General features: G+C 48.8%; 1 protein-coding gene across 4 annotated transcripts in view; it reads right to left on the bottom strand.

Moving 5' to 3' along the window:
- The window catches only part of raraa (retinoic acid receptor, alpha a), a 157,418-nt gene that overhangs the window by 85,280 nt on the left and 54,627 nt on the right, over positions 1-17,511 (bottom strand). For all 4 annotated transcript variants that reach the window (XM_069185826.1, XM_069185830.1, XM_069185828.1 and 1 more), the window contains one exon: positions 413-1,280. In XM_069185826.1, coding sequence (XP_069041927.1) covers positions 413-578 — 166 coding nt within the window. In that variant the 5' untranslated portion in view covers positions 579-1,280. The remainder of the gene's footprint in view (positions 1-412; positions 1,281-17,511) is intronic.

Here is a 17,511-nt window from a genome sequence, read left to right as displayed (position 1 = left end):
AGAACTCTGGGTAGCAGCAGCACACAGGGCTCTTCACAGGCTTTTATACAGAATAAGGGCCTGCTTATTAACTGTCTTGTTCATCAGCCCACAACACAGAGAATCTGAGACATATGGCAAATTCTTTTGGCCCACTTTCCAACTGAAAAGGCCAGGGGCGGACTGCAAGCCTGTTATAAAGCTGGAACTTGTACAGTATCTTGCACCAGACATATCCGGTGGATTTCTGATTTGGTGCAGAGGAAAGAGGACAGGGAATTGTCCTTTCACAAACTCACACAACCCCCGTACGTGGCTGCTCGTGCAGAAGAGTGCCTTCGTTTTGTAGAGCACAGAAAAGAGATCACCTGTCCTGAGCATTACAAGGACTTTTACCCGCAGCACGGTAATTAGAATACAGGCTGGTACTTACTGGCAGGAGAGGGGGTGCTGTATCCGCTGACCGGCAGACCCGGGAGTGAGGGAGGAGACAGCCCCCCCAGGACGTGGGGGAAGAAATAGGAATAGTGTGCCATTGGGTAGCCATTGACGTGGGGGCCCAGTGCAGGCGTGGGGCAGGAGTTGCTGCTGCTTGACATGACTGTGCAGAGCACACCCCCTTATCCACTACACGGGGGTGGGGCTGGGGGGGGGGGTGCAGCACAACACAAATAACTGCCCCCCCAGTAAAACACAACAGCGAACAGAACGTTTAAAAAGTACTTCAAGACGTCTGCGTCAAATTTGATCGCCCCATAAAAGTGGCGGGAGACGATGGAGTCAGGCGAACGAGACGTTCAAAGCAGAATTCCCATTTTCTGGAAAAAAAAAAAAGCTGCACGTCAGTTAGGAATGAAAAAAACGGAGGCAGTCCGTGTGCGTGTCTACACCATGTTGTGCCCACTGGACGTTCGGCAGAGCGGGCAGATTTTAACACTATTGACAGCAATCCTTCAGCAAGTGGAGCAGCAGATGTCAATTGTGGAGAAAATACTCCTGTGTGCTTTCAGACCACAAAGTCAAGTTCTGACCGAGAGAGAACATCAAGAACTATTAAAAAAAAAGTCACGGGAACTCAACTCCCCCTTCACAGTCGTTTCCTGAAACCAGCTTTTAGGAGGTTCTGTGCACAATGGGACTCTGATGGGAAATGGGAACCTTCAGTTTCAGTACATGACGGTGTGGCAGGCTGTCCTGCTGTGTTCTGCAGCTCCAGTTGGCAGGCCGGGTCCCAGTCTGGCAGGGGGTCTGTGTGATCACATCGCGCTGCGCTCGTCCTCGTGCTGGCCCCACGACTGGCCCTGCAGGACAGACAGAGTGGGAAGAGAGTGAGCGCACTGGTGCCCCCAACGCACCGCGACCCGCGGGCGCTGCACGGCCCGTTTCTTTTGCATGGAACGCAATGAAATAGCAATCATTTTAAACACTGCAAGAACTGCGGAACTCTGAAAGATGCTGTTTGTTGTGATGCTTTACTCACAGACCCAGTGACCCGAAATTCCAGCTTGGCAAAACAGCAAGCGTTTAAATATTAAAACGGGAATCAAGACATCAACTGCTGTTTAAAATGTGTTAAAATACACACACGAAACTAGAAAGAGGAACATGGCACAAGTGGAAATGATATCGAAGGAGGACAGGCTCTTTATTTGTGATGGCACTGTGCTTGCTAGAGTCTATTCCTCAGGATACAACACGTACATGTCAACAGGAAGGCTGACACTCTGTGGATGTCCCAGCAGCATTGTGGGTCGTTCCACAGAGAACAGAGGCAATGCGCAGGCAGAGTGTAGGCCATTTTCTGAGACAAGGCCACTGGGACCACAGAGACGTCAGCCTCCCAGCCTGCACTGGGAGGCACACAGGGGCACCAAGCCACAGTGGCAGTCTGCAGAGACACCCTTGTGGCTTTGGAGGTAGTCTGCTGCCCTTTTCCCAGTTCCCTTTCTGGCGGAAAGCTCCTCCTCTTCCTCCCAGCTCATGCACACTCACGCACTGCTGCAGGGAGCAAGAGGGCTTGCAGCCTCTGCCCCTCTCGGCACCGGCCAGCCCTCGCGCCTCGGCAGGAAAAAGGCCAGCGACAGCAGCAGAGGATCTGCTCTTCCCCCTCTGCAAAGCACGCAGGAGGAAGGATGTTCGTCAAAACACAGCGATTGCGCTGCTTGTAACACATGCTCCTGACACCTCCGTAGCACAGATTAACTTCGGTGTAATCTGACACTTGCCCAGTATGATCTGCTACATTAACGCTTTTTAAACTACTCCCTAAAACGTGGTCATTTTGGTTGCAGAGTGTTAGCGCTCACAGCAAGTTTTTGGGTAGCCAGCCAGGTTGATCCATCAAGAGATGCCAAGCTGAGATCTCCGGATCAGTGATCTGTTTGCAACCACACAAGCAAAATAATAATAATAATAATAATAATAATAATAATAATAATAATAATAATAATAATAATAATAATAAACTTTATTTTATATAGCGCCTTTAAAGGTGGCTTCTCAAAGCGCTTTACAGGATGACAATAACAATAAATAAGAAGACTACAACAATAAATAAGAAGATTTCACAAGATAGGACACAATAATAATTACAACAATACAACAATAACAATAGAGGAGACCGTGGAAGGTGGTACTAAGAAGAGCAGAGGGGTGAAGAATGGAACCAGTTAAGTAAAGGCTTTTCTGAAGAATGTTTTGAGTCTAGATTTGAAGGAGTTTAGAGAAGGTGACTCTCTAATATCCTTGGGCAAAGAGTTCCAGAGCTTGGGGGCATAGCAGGAGAAGGCCCTGTCGCCCATACAAAGTAGACGGGCTTGGGGGACAGTAAGGAGGGCAGAATTTGAAGAGCAGAGGTTGCGAGGTGGGGAGTAGGAAATGGGCCAAATGATGTGACCTTCTTCATACCATCTTGTGAAAAGGTGTCCAGTCAAATACAGACTTCAATTAAAAGGGGAGTGCTGTAAACAAAACAAGAAATCAAATGCTTCAAAGGGCACACTTCAACTGACGAAGATTTCACTGCACAGGAGGTCTTCTGATTCCCCATGAAAAAAATAATTCTGCTTTGTAAAACAAGAGAAGAAAAATGCTACTTCTAGTTACTCTGTCTTAATCCTCTCTGCAGGAAGCAACACCTTCAAGACAGCCTGGTCCGCACTGCGATTAATCTTGCAGGAATTAGTGGCAGCAGGGATAGCTGTTTAAAATAAATGAATGGTTTCATAAACTCCATGGACAAACACTATTTTATTTACCGTTGTGGAGAAGGACAGGAAGAGGAGTTTCAAATCAAACCAGGTTTACGGATAAATCAGCTTGGTCCTACCCATGTGATGTCACGCTGTTACCTTACCTTGAAGGCTTTTAGTTTATGTCCACAGGTGATATTCACATACCAGCATTTGCGAAAACACAGTGGAAACTTGTGCCCACGATTATCATCAGCTCTTCAGCTGCCTCTTTTATCAAGATTGTCTTGGACTTCTTTCCCTGCAACAGGGACACCGATCGGAAGACTTCCTGCTTTAAAAAGTATTTGTTTGCGGAATGACCCCCATGCTACAACAGTGACTCCGCTGGGCTGGAGAGGGTCAGACAGGATCTGGGGTTTGTTTACCAGTAAATCTGTCCATCAGAGAGTAAATATGGATCTGTCAGAGGGGATTACATATCAGAGCACTGAAGTGGCAGAATTTCTCTTCCGGCACTGTGCCCTGCTGAGGTCCTGCAGACCAGATCAAAGTGCCCTGCAGTGCTGCAGGTAGAGCAGCAGGTTTGGCAAAGATTGAGGTGGACAATAAGGGGCCTGTGTGCACAGTGATCCTGGGAAGTGAGAATCAGCTCGGAGCACTGTGCCAGTTTTGAGTCTGCTGCAGGCACACATCCAGGGCAGGGCACAGAGCTCACAGACTGCTTTTGTCACCAGCACTCTTCAAGCACTGGCAGGGAAACACTCTTCTCCGATTATTGACTGACCTGCTGCTATAGACCCTCAGCAATCTAACGTGTAAATTCATCTGACGGAACTCATTGATCCCGAATACAACTGAAGTGAAGCTGCAGGCTTGCAGACGCTCCTCATTTCCTAGTCATTATAACATTAATATACTAGCTTTATTTTGAAAAAATAACACACAGATTAATTTATTGGCATAATCATCTCGCATAAAGTATTCTGAATCTCAGCTAATCGATACCAGACGTTCTGTAAGAAACCATATTAATTTCCCAGTCTCTCCAACATGAGTAATAACGTCATGACTGGCATGAAAAACCTTGCTGTCCCCCATCCCAGCCTGGGATCTTAAAGTACCATTTCTGCAGAGTCAAGGATTGCATAGCAGCACAGTAGCTGGCAGGAGCACCTCTCTGTCTCCTTTCAGTGGCATTCAGCACTGAGCGAAAATCTGCGATTACAATGCAGCCACTCGACGCAAGCAGGGCACTTACAATTCATCAACCGTTAATGAATCTTTCAGAGCAGATAAGCGCAGGGCAATGGTGGCTGGAGTGGAGTGCTGCACCGGAGGCAGTGAGGTTCTGGAACAGCGTGAATTCAGAGAGAGACCTCTGTGATTATACGCAAGGTGAACAAATCGGGAACGCAAGTCCTCTGTTCTCCAGCGTGCACTGCTCACATCACCCCAAGACAGGAGGTCAGTCTTGAGAACAAACTCACTCCCCCCTCACTTCATTTTCTGGTGGAGCCATTACCTCATGAGAAACATGGCAGGCATTGCCCAACCTTCCAGTCCGACTGCCAGGAAGATAATGCCTCTTTTCTTCTTCGGTAATGACATTGCTTAAGTGCGTTCAAAACAAACAAGGAAACCGCACTCAGGAAGCTGCAGCAGGTTGGATGTAGTTCAGCATCACTCTTTAGGCAGCTGCAAGAGAAGCTCTGCTTACAAACGAGGGACGTTCTGTGGTCAGCTGCCGGCTCGGCATTTCCTGAAGACACTTCTCTGGTCTCGCCCTTGCTCGAGAAGAGTGGAAGGCAGGCCACAGCAAGAGAGAGACAGACCTCCGCAGACTGGTGCTGTGCTTTAATTAAATCTTTACTGAGTCCATATAACATCTCCTTCTGAAGCGCCAGCAGACGAGATGTTAGTTTAAGTTCCCCCTTCAGAGAAGCTGTATGGTGCCCTGGTGGGGCTGTTAATCAGACCGAGAGCCAGTTTTATGGGGTCAGGGATCTATTAACTGGCTTATTTTTATTGATTGTCTGCAAAGTGCTTCGTAATAGCCTTGGCGTAGAGTGGCCACAGAAGTGTGGTATTGTACTGCACCACTGTGTAAAAAGCCCTCTTCTCTATTAGGTCCGTTGATGTACGCCTCTATCTTTACAGAGCCCAGACAGGTGGTGGTGGTGAGGGGGGGGGGGGTTGTTGGTTGGGACGTACAAGGAATACAAAGTCTATTCAGCCAGGTCATGGTTTCTGACCAGTCCAGGGAAAAAAAAAAGCTGGCCGGAGAGGGGTCAATGTCAACGACAGCCAGCGGATAGCACCCCCCGAGAGCCTTTCCACATCAGCTATGTTTCACCACAGCGCAGTAAACGAGTCCCAGGGGGTCCGGAGAAAGAAAGCAATTCATTTGGCGGCAGTCAGGAAAGGAAACAGGAGCGGTCTGTATCGCTAACACCGTTCTTGGGTAATGTGCGGCTGAAGTATAGTGCTCTTTCATAAAGGAGGATTTTGACATTCACTCGGTAATCAGAGGGGCAGCAGGAATGGATCCCAGTGAAATGGAAACTAGCTCAGATAATTCATTGTAATGCTTACTGGTCTGAATTCGACTAATGAATTATTAAGCGTGATACTAAGTAGGCTGAACCCCTTGGGTCCTCTCTCTGTTTGGCCATACTTAGCAATTCATTTACAGGCCAGTGTTTACACACGTGATCATCTACATGCCTGTGTGTGTGTGTGTCTCTGTACTCGCAAGTCTTTAGATTAGGGATATCCCATAGGAAAACAAAATACCTTTTAAAGCAGGCTTTGAAAAATCCAAAGTGAAAAGCATCTGGCGTTACTTATTTTCATCTTACAGAGTTTCTCGTCTCTTGATTTAAGGAGCGAGGAGCTGACCAGGCCCCCTCCCTGTCTGAAGAAAGGTGCTCAAGACACTTCCTCTCCACTTCAGTAAAAACACACAACTTCAAAGACTGTACACACAGATAATACACGAGAAGCACTTTAAACTGAGACTCATGTGCAGCCACACTAATTTGACACCCTCTTTGTAGAATTCGACCCGTTATATCTGCAGCTTGTCGGCTTTCAAAGCATTTTCGACAGTGGCCGCTTTTTTAAAAGCAACAACGCAAACAAAAGGGAGCCTACAGAACAGCACTACAGAGCAGGACCGGAGTCTCGTTCGATACAGCACGGTCCAGAGCAAGAGTCTGAAAGGCAGGCTGGCAGCATGAGTGGGGACCGACAGTACAGAGCAATCTGGACAGGCAGCCGCATGAACAGGGAAGGAAGCACTGTGCCGATGCAGGCTAGTAAATATTTATAAAACCCACCAGAGGAGGGCTGTGATATAAATGTTCCTGTCCCACACAGACGAATCTCGCCTCCGGTGGAGCAGAAAAAAAATGAGAAAAAACACTCTTTCAACATCAGGGCTCCAGAAAAGTGGCATTTTCAAGACAAGCGCACACACAAACAAATAACGCCGCACGCACAGATCATCTTCTGCATCGGCAGGAAAGGCAGGCAGGCTGCCAGGCTGAAACCTGGCCAGCGTAATGTCCTTGTTATGTCAGGACAGTGACTGATCGAGCGAGGCAGGCGCTGCCGGAATCAAGACAAAATGCAGACACACGGTTCTGGGGATCGGATCTTCAGCTCTTGGGACGTGATGCGAGATGACTCCATTCTGGGTTCAGGTCTGGCCCCCAGAAGGGCGCTCGGCTCTTTCAGAAGCAGGAGCAGATGGAAAAAAAACACCTACACCCTTTGCTGTCACACCGACAGTCAAAATAATGACTTGAAAGTGTTTGGGTTTTTTTAGTAAGGTGTGAAGACGATAACAGTATCTGTTATTTCAAAACCTTTTTTTTTCTTTAACATCTTACATTTTTTTTAAGGTGGAGGGCTCACACTTTCTGAACGAGCGCTTTGCCTCATTTCTTGGCATCGGCTCGATACAAACGTGCAGGGAGGGAGGGAGGCTGTGAATTAATCCGAACTGACAGCCGGGGCTCAATAATCAAAAAGGTGGCGTGCGCCTCCCAGGGGCAGCCTGCAGGGAACAGCGGACGGGCACAGGGCACGGGCCCGCTGCAGCTCCAGAGGCTGGCAGCGAAGGGCACTGCAGATGTCCCAGCGCCCTGCGGCACGGCTCGCCGCGCAGCGTGGTGCGTTACAGAGCTGTGCAAGGCCCCAAACTGCTCCCGCGCACAGCTCACAGTGCCTCTCCGGCACATCTTTCCGATGCCCGTCACAGAGAATTCCAGGCGAGGGTTTTTTTTTTATTCTGGTCAGTTGCACTGCCAACCACTTACGGGAGTAACATCTTCATGACAACACAGAAATAAAAAAAGAGGCAGAAAAAGTAAAGTAAACAAACTGGCTCATTTTAATTGGCTAAAATTTGCCTTTTCGGATGCTTATTGGTATCATTTGTTTCCTAACCACATATATGTTGTTGACTTCCAATTCTAAATGCAATTTCCTCCAAAGGATATAATCCATTTATTGATCTGGCTCTGGATTCTTGACTTGTCAGGTTTTAACCTGTTTTTATTAGATTGCTTTATTGCTGCAATTCTCCCAAACCCAGTTCTACTTAAGGCTCAGCTGCTGCTCGAAATGATAGCAGCTCTTGTCCTAATAACAAGAAAACTAGCACTCCCCTGCTCTCTTTCTAAATGGGATATGTGCGATGAGCTCGTGCCCTCGCAGCCTCTCCAACACCAGCGCTGACAGAGCTGCACCTAGCTTACGACCAGCAGGTCTTAAATGAACGAATCTGAATCAGACTGATGTTAATTCCGTGAGCTGTTTAACTTATAACCCAGCCTATTTCTCTCAAAAGAACTTTCATAGGTACATGTCCTCAGTGAACCCGACTTTTGCAAACATCAAGACTTCTCTTATGATGGTCATTACGTTCTCAGTGCAAGCCGGACCTGTGTCTGCGTTTTCTCCATCTTTAAACAGTCCTGCAACTTTGTGTCACACACAGCATGTTTTTGCTGAAACTGAATTTGTATTTTTCCCACTGGTGCACAGCTTTCAGCCAGTTTCCACTAAATAGGGAAGAGAATCCTACATATAAAGAGAGTGGCCAGTTTATTAGGAACGCCTGCCCTTCCCATGTAACTGACTGCCCAGTCAGTGACAGCATCATACGTGCAGACAAGGCAGGTACCTGCAGAGTCTGTGTGTGAAATCCAGAGGGAGAGCGTGCAAGACAAAAGATTTAAGTGACTTCGAACATGGCACAGTAGTGGGCGTCAGACGTGCCGACATGCATGAGTGTAGCAGGAAAAACAACCCTACTGGAGATGTCACACAACAGTGTCGCGGATGTATCGAGAATGAGCCGCCACCCCAGTCACAGCCAGTCATCGCCGCTACTGTGGTCGGAAGCAGACCGTTCATCAGAGGGTCAAACAAGAAGGAGTGGCTGCAGTGGTGCTCTGATGAGGACCAGGATATGGGGAAAACCGGATCCATCATGCAGGATGTTTGGGGTGTTTTCGTGGGTTACATTGGGGCCCTTGATACGAGTAGAGCCATTTTTTTAATGGTTATAACGGTATAGGATATCCGAACAGCATTGCCGATCTGGTGCACCCTCATCATGGCAGCAGGGTGCTGTCTGCCAATGGGCTTTTTCGGCAGGATGATGCTCCATGCCCGCAAGGCTAGGAGAGTCCTGGAAAAGCCCCCAGGAACATGACAGCGAATTCAGCTGAATACACTGTCCCCAGATCTCAATCCAATCAAGCTTCTGTGGGACGAGATGGAATGAGCTCTTCGGAGTCGAGTTCCACCACCGGCCAATTTGCAACAATGGGACACACTGGAGTCAACGTGCCACTCTTTTAACACCTTCTGAGGCAATGCCCCTGTTCAGTCTGTTCTGAGGGCAAACGGGGGGGGCAAACTCCCTATTTGTTAGATCCACCTAATGAAGTGCTCACACAGCGTATATATCTACACCGGCCTTAAAGTGACTCTTTCAGGATGAATCCTGTTTTTTTGCAGGGAGTCACGTGAGTGTTTTTGGATCACCGAAGCCTGGGTGCAAATCTGGACAATGGAACAAAAAAAAACACCCCTCTCACTGTTCATCCCCCCTGCACTCAGGAAAGAGTGGCCATGTGTGCTGCAGGGGTGTGTGGGAGTGTTCGTGCGGTCATGCGTGCACGCTTGTCCCGTGATTTCCTGTTGACACCCATACACACTGCCTTTTGCCCCTGGGGGGCAGGGGCGTCACATTTCTATGCTGGATTAATGAACCCCCAGCCCCCCCCCCCTTTTCCAAATCTGTGTTTCTACCTGCCCTCACATACTGAGCTGCTGCTGGATTTGTTGTTGTTTAAATAAGACATTCCTGTGCGCCGGCACTAACACTTGACGCATCACGGTGAAGGTACAAGACATTTTGCCAAGTCCGGCTTTAAGCATTTAGGCTTGTCGGCAGAAAAGTGCCGTGACATTTCTATTCCATCAAAAGGTCACGCTTAAATTATCTCAAATGCCAGTGAACATGCACCTGCAAAAATAGGTCTTCAGTTGCTCTTTGTGCCTAAAGACCTCCATTCTGGCTGAAGGCTAACTCTTCTATAAATAAATCAGTCAGATCTCAGAGCAGGGACACCTGTCCAAACCTTTATAGCATCCACAGCAAGTCAAAGCTCTTGGGCCGTGAAATCAGACGCCTCCTGGATCACTTGTTTTCAATATTGATGTGCACTGTGGATTTCCCAAAAAGCAAAGCTGGGTAGGAATTTAGACGAGTAAAGGCAACCCTGCTAGATTTCCTTATGGTGGTTTCTGCCTTTGTCAAGTTTGGGTTCTTTCCATGAACTTGACTTAACTGTGTTGAGTCTGAAGGGTTCATCGAGTGACCCGAACTGAGACACCGCTCTATTGCAAAGCTAAGCCAGCAGGATGACAGCTGTACAGTTGGAGCAGGGCTGCTCAGCCACTGTAGCCCGCGAGAAACACTCCATTCCCAACTCGCGCTACCAACTTCTTGATTAAATAACTGACCACCAGCAGGATCAATATGGCAGTTAAAAAACTGATTTTGAAACGGAGCAGATTTGAAGGACCGCAACTTTAACAAGCCCTTTCAGCTCGGCATTTTAGGGTTTCATTGACTTCAAGGAACACAGTTTAGTTTAGAATACAGATATTTTGCCTCCTAGCCTCCGCAGTGAATGAAAACCAAAGGTTACTGTAGTACACATACAGTCACACTGCCATGTGCATAAAATCCAAAAAGAATGAGCCAAGTGGCCTCTCTTTCACTGGAAAACGAAATGGACAAAGAACCACAGACCACCAATAGACGCTACGCTACAGAGCCCAATAGCCTGGCCTTTCCTGTCTTGCACTGTGAAAACATGGCCACGCAGCCTGCGTGTTGACTCAGCTGGGCTAATGGAAACGATTGCTCAATCTTCAACTCGAGCAAAGGCAGCAGCAGACAAGAAAGAAGCAGCAAAGCAAGGAAGAGCAAAAAGAAAGAAGTCATAAACAACCGGGAGCAGGAGAAAGGTGGAGCAGGACAGGGGGAGCCGAGGTTTCCCGCTGTGTCCAAGCCATGTTCTTGTGGTCTGGGGTTTGACTTTCTTCCCCCCCATTAACACAGCTCATTAAACCCTCCTCTGGCCCTGGTAGAAGTGTGCACTTCCCTCCCTCCCTGTCTGTCTGTCTCCTTCCCTGCATCATCGCTGCCTGCCAGTCCGAATCCCAGTGAAGCCCGAACAGGGTAACTGCAGCTACAGCACAAGGGAAAAAACCCTTTGCAACAAGACATGTTTCTTAGATGTTTTAGGCTTCATAATGTTGAGGTTAAATACCCGGCGACCTCCGATTTATTTTAATTTGGTGCCTGATCACTCCAATGGGAAAGGAGCGCACTCGGCTGACAGCGATTCTCTCTACTGGTCCTGTCACGGAACCTCCTGACGACTTATTTGCTTAAAGAGCTACGACATCTGCAGCCAATAAAACTATTATTAATACGTCAAGTTTACTTTCCAGGCCAGACTGTTTTCACACCCGCTGGCCAGATTGCTGGGAACACCGCTAGAAATAACAGGCTGGGGCTCTGCGGGCAACAAGAGGAGCCTGAGCAGGACTGGGAGCGAGAATCCCACACAGCCCCACACCGGACGACCCGCCTCCCCTCGAGGTTGTGGCGAGGGGTGATGGTCTGGGGACTGAACTGCGTCTTCGTCCAGGCCTGCCAGCTGTCCAGAGGATGGAGATCCAGGGGTCACTCTGGCCAGTATCGAGATCGTCAAGCCGGCCAATGCTGGGAGGGCCCAGTCACTTGCTTCATGGCCTGAGTGCGCACATGGCAGGACTCTGGGAGACACGACTCTCACCACGGGCCAGTGGTCAAGATGGCCAGCATGTGAGCTGGGTTTAGCCCCCAGAGGGCTCGATACCAACGGCTCCACCGGCAGGCAGGAGCTGGAGCGAGCTCTGGCCGCTCCAGAGCTGGGAGACTTCTCCTGTTCCCATCCCTTACTCGCACGTCTCGAGACCCAGGATTGCTCTTGCCCGACTCCTGCCGGGCCTACGCAAAGGAAAAGAGAGAGAGGGAGAGGAGGAGAGTTTTCTCTCCTCTCCTGGTGCAGGAAGGAGAACAAGAGAAGTGCGCAGAGGGTGAAACCGGGAGCCGGGTGGCGAAGGACACTCCTGTAGGGTAAAACACGCCTTCATGACAGTACAGTGCTGCTCGCCATAGGGAAGCCAACTGTCCAAGTGAAATACATACAAGACAGTTTCTGCGTGCTGTGTGGGAGTGCCGTTTTATTTATTTTAGTTTTTGAAGAATGGGCTCCCATCTGTTTCTGGCTTTGAACGTTTAAAAGATTCCAGCATTTTTTCCCCCCATCAGCACAGCAGAAGGCACTGACCTCCCTGCCCCGGCAGGACTCCACCCCCACCTCAGCACGGAGAGGCGGTCACCCCCCCAAACTCTGCCATTTATCACACGCAGACAGAAGACAGCAGCAGACACTGCAGAGATCTGGCCTGCTAATGCATTCCACCTTTCTGTCCCACTCCCTCATCTAGAAGCACCAGACCAGGCACCCCCTCCTCCCCTCCCTGTCCTGCATTTAATCTCCCTACCTTGTCTAAGAGTCCAGAGCCAAAGAGCTGCAAAGTTTTGGCCTGCCAAGGTCCTATCTAAATGATCACAGGCTGGTACCTATGTCTCTAGTAAGGTACCCCCCGAAACCTCATTGGTAACATCACTGTCTTCTCCCAGACTCCCTCATTAGAACAAATGCAGAATTGTGTGAGCTCTCCCTTCCTGTTTAACCCATTACACACACACACACAGAGAAATTATGGGAAGCTTTAAATATGACTTAATATATTTTACATTTGCACAAATGCAATATTTATTTAATAGCACAGCCTCTTTTTTTAAGCACTGTTGAATTTTTAAATGCAGTACACTGCTGTGGAAGATGACTTTAAAGCTCCATGTTTGGGGCGCTGTTTGGTTTCTGTTAAACTCCGGTGAGTTACTGCATGAACACACGAACACTTCCCCCACCTAAACGGTGCAAAACCTCCCCCTTGGTGAATATTTCCTGCTGTTTAAGTATAAAGAGGTTCAGATCTTCACTTGTCTACCACATCGCTGACAGGACCCAGGGCTGCCAGAGTGGAGCCCCCCCTCCGAGAGACCACTTTACTCCTTGTCCCTCTCTGCATGCGGAAAACCTTTCGAGTCAGGAGCCGGGCAGCACCGGCAAAAAGCAATTTCACTTCGTTCTCTTCAGAAATTGCATTTGCAAGTAACGGTGGCTGAGCTAAGAGCAGATCTCAATGCACTCATCAAAGCTCCACCTGCACCCACAGCACCCACACTCGAGCAGGCCTGGTGACATCTGGGAACGTGGCGCTGAGAGGCTCAGCACTACTGCCTTCAACATTTTTATTTCCTATTAAGATCTGTACTCTTGCTCTAGGCTTTCATTATACTTCATGACCACCCGAGTACAGAGACGTGTAGTCTACAGGGACACGCATGGGATCCCAACACGTCCTCGCTGGCCAGAAAGAGGCCTACTATGACTTAGGAAGGAAGAGAAAGTGCACGACAGCAGCCTCCTGAGTGGCCCAGCTAGTAAGAGAACTTGCCCAGGCTCAGATCAAGCTCCACGATCCAGGTGTGCTGGCAAACAATGTGACTCCCCTGGCACCCCTGACACCCTTCTCCCCTGCTCCTTTCAAAATCAGGTAGGAACCAGAAGAAAAAAGCTGACTGTGAACATCAACACAGATCAAGATCAAAGGCCACTATAAACGAATATGTGCAGCCAAAGCTGAAGCTTTTTGGGTTTAGATTGTTTATGCCAGAATAACAAGATTTCAGTCAAAACCACAGTTTCTAACTGACTCTTCTTCCGGTTGTAAGCAGGAGACAAGCTGACTCAATGAACTCCATCAGGTCTGCCCTGAGCTGGCAGCTTGTGAGGATCTAACCCTGCGGTTAGTGTCCCTGGCTTGGCTCCATCATTAACTGCACACACCCAATTAAACACCTCAACTGCTGCACCTTATCGCTGCTGATGAACTCCATTAAAACTTAATTCCATTTGGTCTGACGTCGGTACACAAGACAACTCTTACTCAATTACAGCGGGCACATGATTGCAAGGAAGACGGAGATGATGAAAAGATTCCGAATGACGTCCGATGCGTTTGCTTTACTAGTTTAAAACTGAAATCCTGGATTAACAGACATCCATCTCATACCGTTTCCAAATGCAACGGTCTTGCCCCCTCAGTTGTTTATAGTTATTAAAAGTGCTCCTTTAGTACATAAGAATGGTTATTGCAGAGAGCTGTCCATTCAGCCCATCTAGGCCACTGGTATGTACTCTGACGAAGTCCACCATTTAGACTTGATCAATGCCAATTAAGGGTTTTGAATGTCTGTACCCGGCCCAAGCGCGACACAGCGGTGCAGTGACTGGCATTGCTGCCTTGCATCTTGGGACCCTAGGATCACCTCTGCACCAGTGATGCTAGCTGTGTGGGCTTGGCACATTGTCCCTGTGTATAAGTGAGCTTCCTCCGGGCCTTACAATTTCCTGTCCAAAGTCTAAAAACCATACTTGTAGGTTAATCTACCTCTGGGAAAACCATCCTTGGTGTGGGCACATGCGTGTCTGTGTTTGTGTCTGTTTGCCCTGTGATGGACTGGCATCCAGTCCAGGGCGTATGGTGCCTTTTGCCCCTGGCTTGCCAGGACAGGCTCCGGCTCTTTTCTTGCGTGCAAATATTATGTTCCCCTTCTCCAAAACCACACTCTCTGGGGCAGATTTTGCATTAACAAGTTAAAGATCTTCCAACCCGTGAAAAAGGAATAGTCAAAGGAACCAGAGCGAATGCCATTCGCTTTATCAGTTCTGCAGATACCTGGACAATGGTGAGATATTTGCAAAAACAAGTTCGCCTGAATCGCTTAATCTTGAGAATCCATCACCAGGAACCAGTTTCAGGAGAGTAAGTCGCCGTTACCGATAACAGGTAGAATCTGACACAATGCAGTAAAGATCCTTTTACTAATGGTGCACTTATCATTCGGAGATAAGGACTCTCACAAATGGAAAGAGCCAGCATGTGGAACAATGGAAGGAACTCAATGTCAAAGCCACTCAACTAGTAAAAGTGCTAGGAACTCTTCAAATTAGGGGTTGTAGAAGGTATTCCTGAACACTTTCCAAATTAAATGTATTACTGAAGCATTAACACAGTGACAACTTGCTTGGTTGCAATGAGACCTTAATCTCCATCTATGAAATGGCTTCAACACTGGGTTCTCCTCCCCACTGAGAGCTGGTGTGTGGGGAGTGTTCTGGCGCACTATGGCTGCCGTCACATCATCCAGGTGGGGCTGCACACTGGTGGTGGAGGGGATCCCCATTACCTGTACAGCGCTTTGAGCGGGGTGTCCAGAAAAACACTATAAAAGTGTAAGGAATTATTGAGAGCTACTACTGTAGACGTACTGGACATAAAACTATACGCAACTGATGTCATCAGGTTGCAGCATGTCAAGGGCTGTTAACACCATAAAATGGGTTACAAACGAGAAGAGACCATTGGCCCATATAATCCACTCAGTAGTTAATACTGAGTTGGCACCGTATCTGTAGCTAGGCTGGAGTTTCATGGTTTATGCCATGCTGAGAAGAGAAGAAAAGAAACAATGTTTCGGCTGGGGAAAGAGAAAATGAAAACGGAAAAGGGAAAGACACACACCCCCGTCTCCGGTGTCAGCACAGGCCCTTCAGGTAGCAAACGGAAGTGATGGCTGCAAATTCTCGCCCTGCTGAGCAGGCACACTTTAAAAAGTGGAGCCGGTAAGGCAGCAGGAAGGAAAACCGCGCCACGCGTTTCAGAATGCGAAAATCTGGTGGACAGCCCTAACCGGGGACCGGACGTCCTGTGTACCAGCCAGCTTGGATCACTTTTTCCTTCCAATCCCAAATTCCCAAGCAAGGCGATGGAACCAGACCACTCCGGCTGCAGGGACGAGCACTTCATGCACGACCCTGGAGTCCAGTCCAGTCCCGTCTCCGGGAACATCTGGGTCGGCTCGGGCACGGCACCGCCTTGGGAGAACCGGGAGTCACTGCGCTGGGCGGGCTGTCCGGGGGGGCTCGGTTTTTCTCTTTCCCAATGTCCGAGACTCGCCAGCCAACCCAGCAGTGAAACGTCACGGTGACTCAGGGCGGCCGCAGAGTAATGTCCAACCGGCACAGAAAGCAAAGGGCCAGAGCTCCCACCCCTGACACCTGGGGTGTCTCACTCCCTGGCAGCCGGTGGTCTCTGGTGAGCGTGTGGGAGGATGTGGGCTGGCGGGGGGGGGAGGCCAGAGTGGCTGTACAGTCCTGCTGCTGTTACCCTTGCTGGTGTCTCAGTGGGGCAATGAGTCATATTCACTGCAGGGTCCCATTTGTGAGCAACCCTCAGCCCTGGACAAAGTAAGTGTGGGACAGCTACAACAAGACAGGGCTGGGGAAACGAAAGATGAGGACGTCAAGTCAACTCCACTCCCCTCGTGTTGGAGGAATCTCTCTCTGCCTCTCGATCGATCTGCAGTGTTTGGTTTTTCTTACGGTGAGCGCACATGTGGGGAGCGCAAAGCCTTATCCTTCATGAATACGAAAATGGATCAAAGTTAAAACTGCATTAGCTCTGCTCTTCCCCTGCCGAGTCTCCGGCTCTTGCTCTCAGCGGGGTTAGGGGAAGGGGAGGGGGAAAAAAAACTGTTTCCCTGCGCTAAAAGAAAACGCTTCCCAGGCGTAAATCCGATTTCGAGACAAGACAGAAAAACAACATTGGCAACAATTTAATTTTTACATTTATTTTTAATGCCTCTGAAGAACTGAGTGCTTGAACTCATAAAATACCCATTCAAAGCGTGCTCCCAGGCAATCCATTAGCCACGCATTTAAGACCACAAACATAAAGCCAAGGAGCTCTGGAAAACCACAGTCGTTTGTCCTGTTCCTATACAATGTCACAGCGTAGCTCGGGGGGCTGGGGGCTGGTTTGGCACCCCTTTACCCTCTGCTATTAAAAGGTGAAAAGTAATTGATTGGACTGTTTCAATGAGCTAATTCTCTGTCCTGAGGGATTTAGCGGATGAGTATTGATCGGGAGTAATTGATTGATTGGCGTCGCCGAGACAGTGAGTCAACAGCATCATCACTCTTCGTGCGCAGATCTCCGCGGGGGCGCCCCAGAACACGGTCAGCACTGGCCCTCCCACAGCTAGAAGGGGGGGGAGGGGGAGGGGGGACTGAGGCAGCACTTATATGCTGGAGCAATTCAAGACTGTGGAGTCAGTCTCTTTCCTTAGAACCTCCTGCCCCATGCCTGAGGGTTTTCTAAAACAGGGAGGCTTGCGACCAAAATTTGCCAGGGTTTCAATCCCATTTACACCTAGGCCTGTAGACAAATTAGATTTGGACATACAGGGGAAAGACCTAACTGCTGGTATCTTAGCTGTATCTGAAACAAGGCCGTGTGCAAACTTAAGAAGAAGAATATAGTTTGATAAATGAGGCACATATTTGTCAACGCTGCTCCTGGGTTTACTGCACAATCGTTCACGCTACAAGAGGTCGTTACAATGTTCTGGAGAGCAAACTCACTTAAGATACAGGCGCCAGCGCTAATGTGTAATCACATACGCATACAAGTATAATCTGAAGGCCAGACAGGGACACACTGATCATCCAGCAGGAAGGAAAGTCAATAAGTTAAGTGAATTTGTGAGTTATCCACCGAATGC

The sequence above is a fragment of the Lepisosteus oculatus genome, chromosome 28 (genome assembly GCF_040954835.1).
Source record: "Lepisosteus oculatus isolate fLepOcu1 chromosome 28, fLepOcu1.hap2, whole genome shotgun sequence".
Taxonomy (NCBI): Eukaryota; Metazoa; Chordata; class Actinopteri; order Semionotiformes; family Lepisosteidae; genus Lepisosteus; species Lepisosteus oculatus.
The sequence above is the reverse complement of the archived record's forward strand: the minus strand, read 5'-3'. Positions and strand labels throughout refer to the sequence as shown.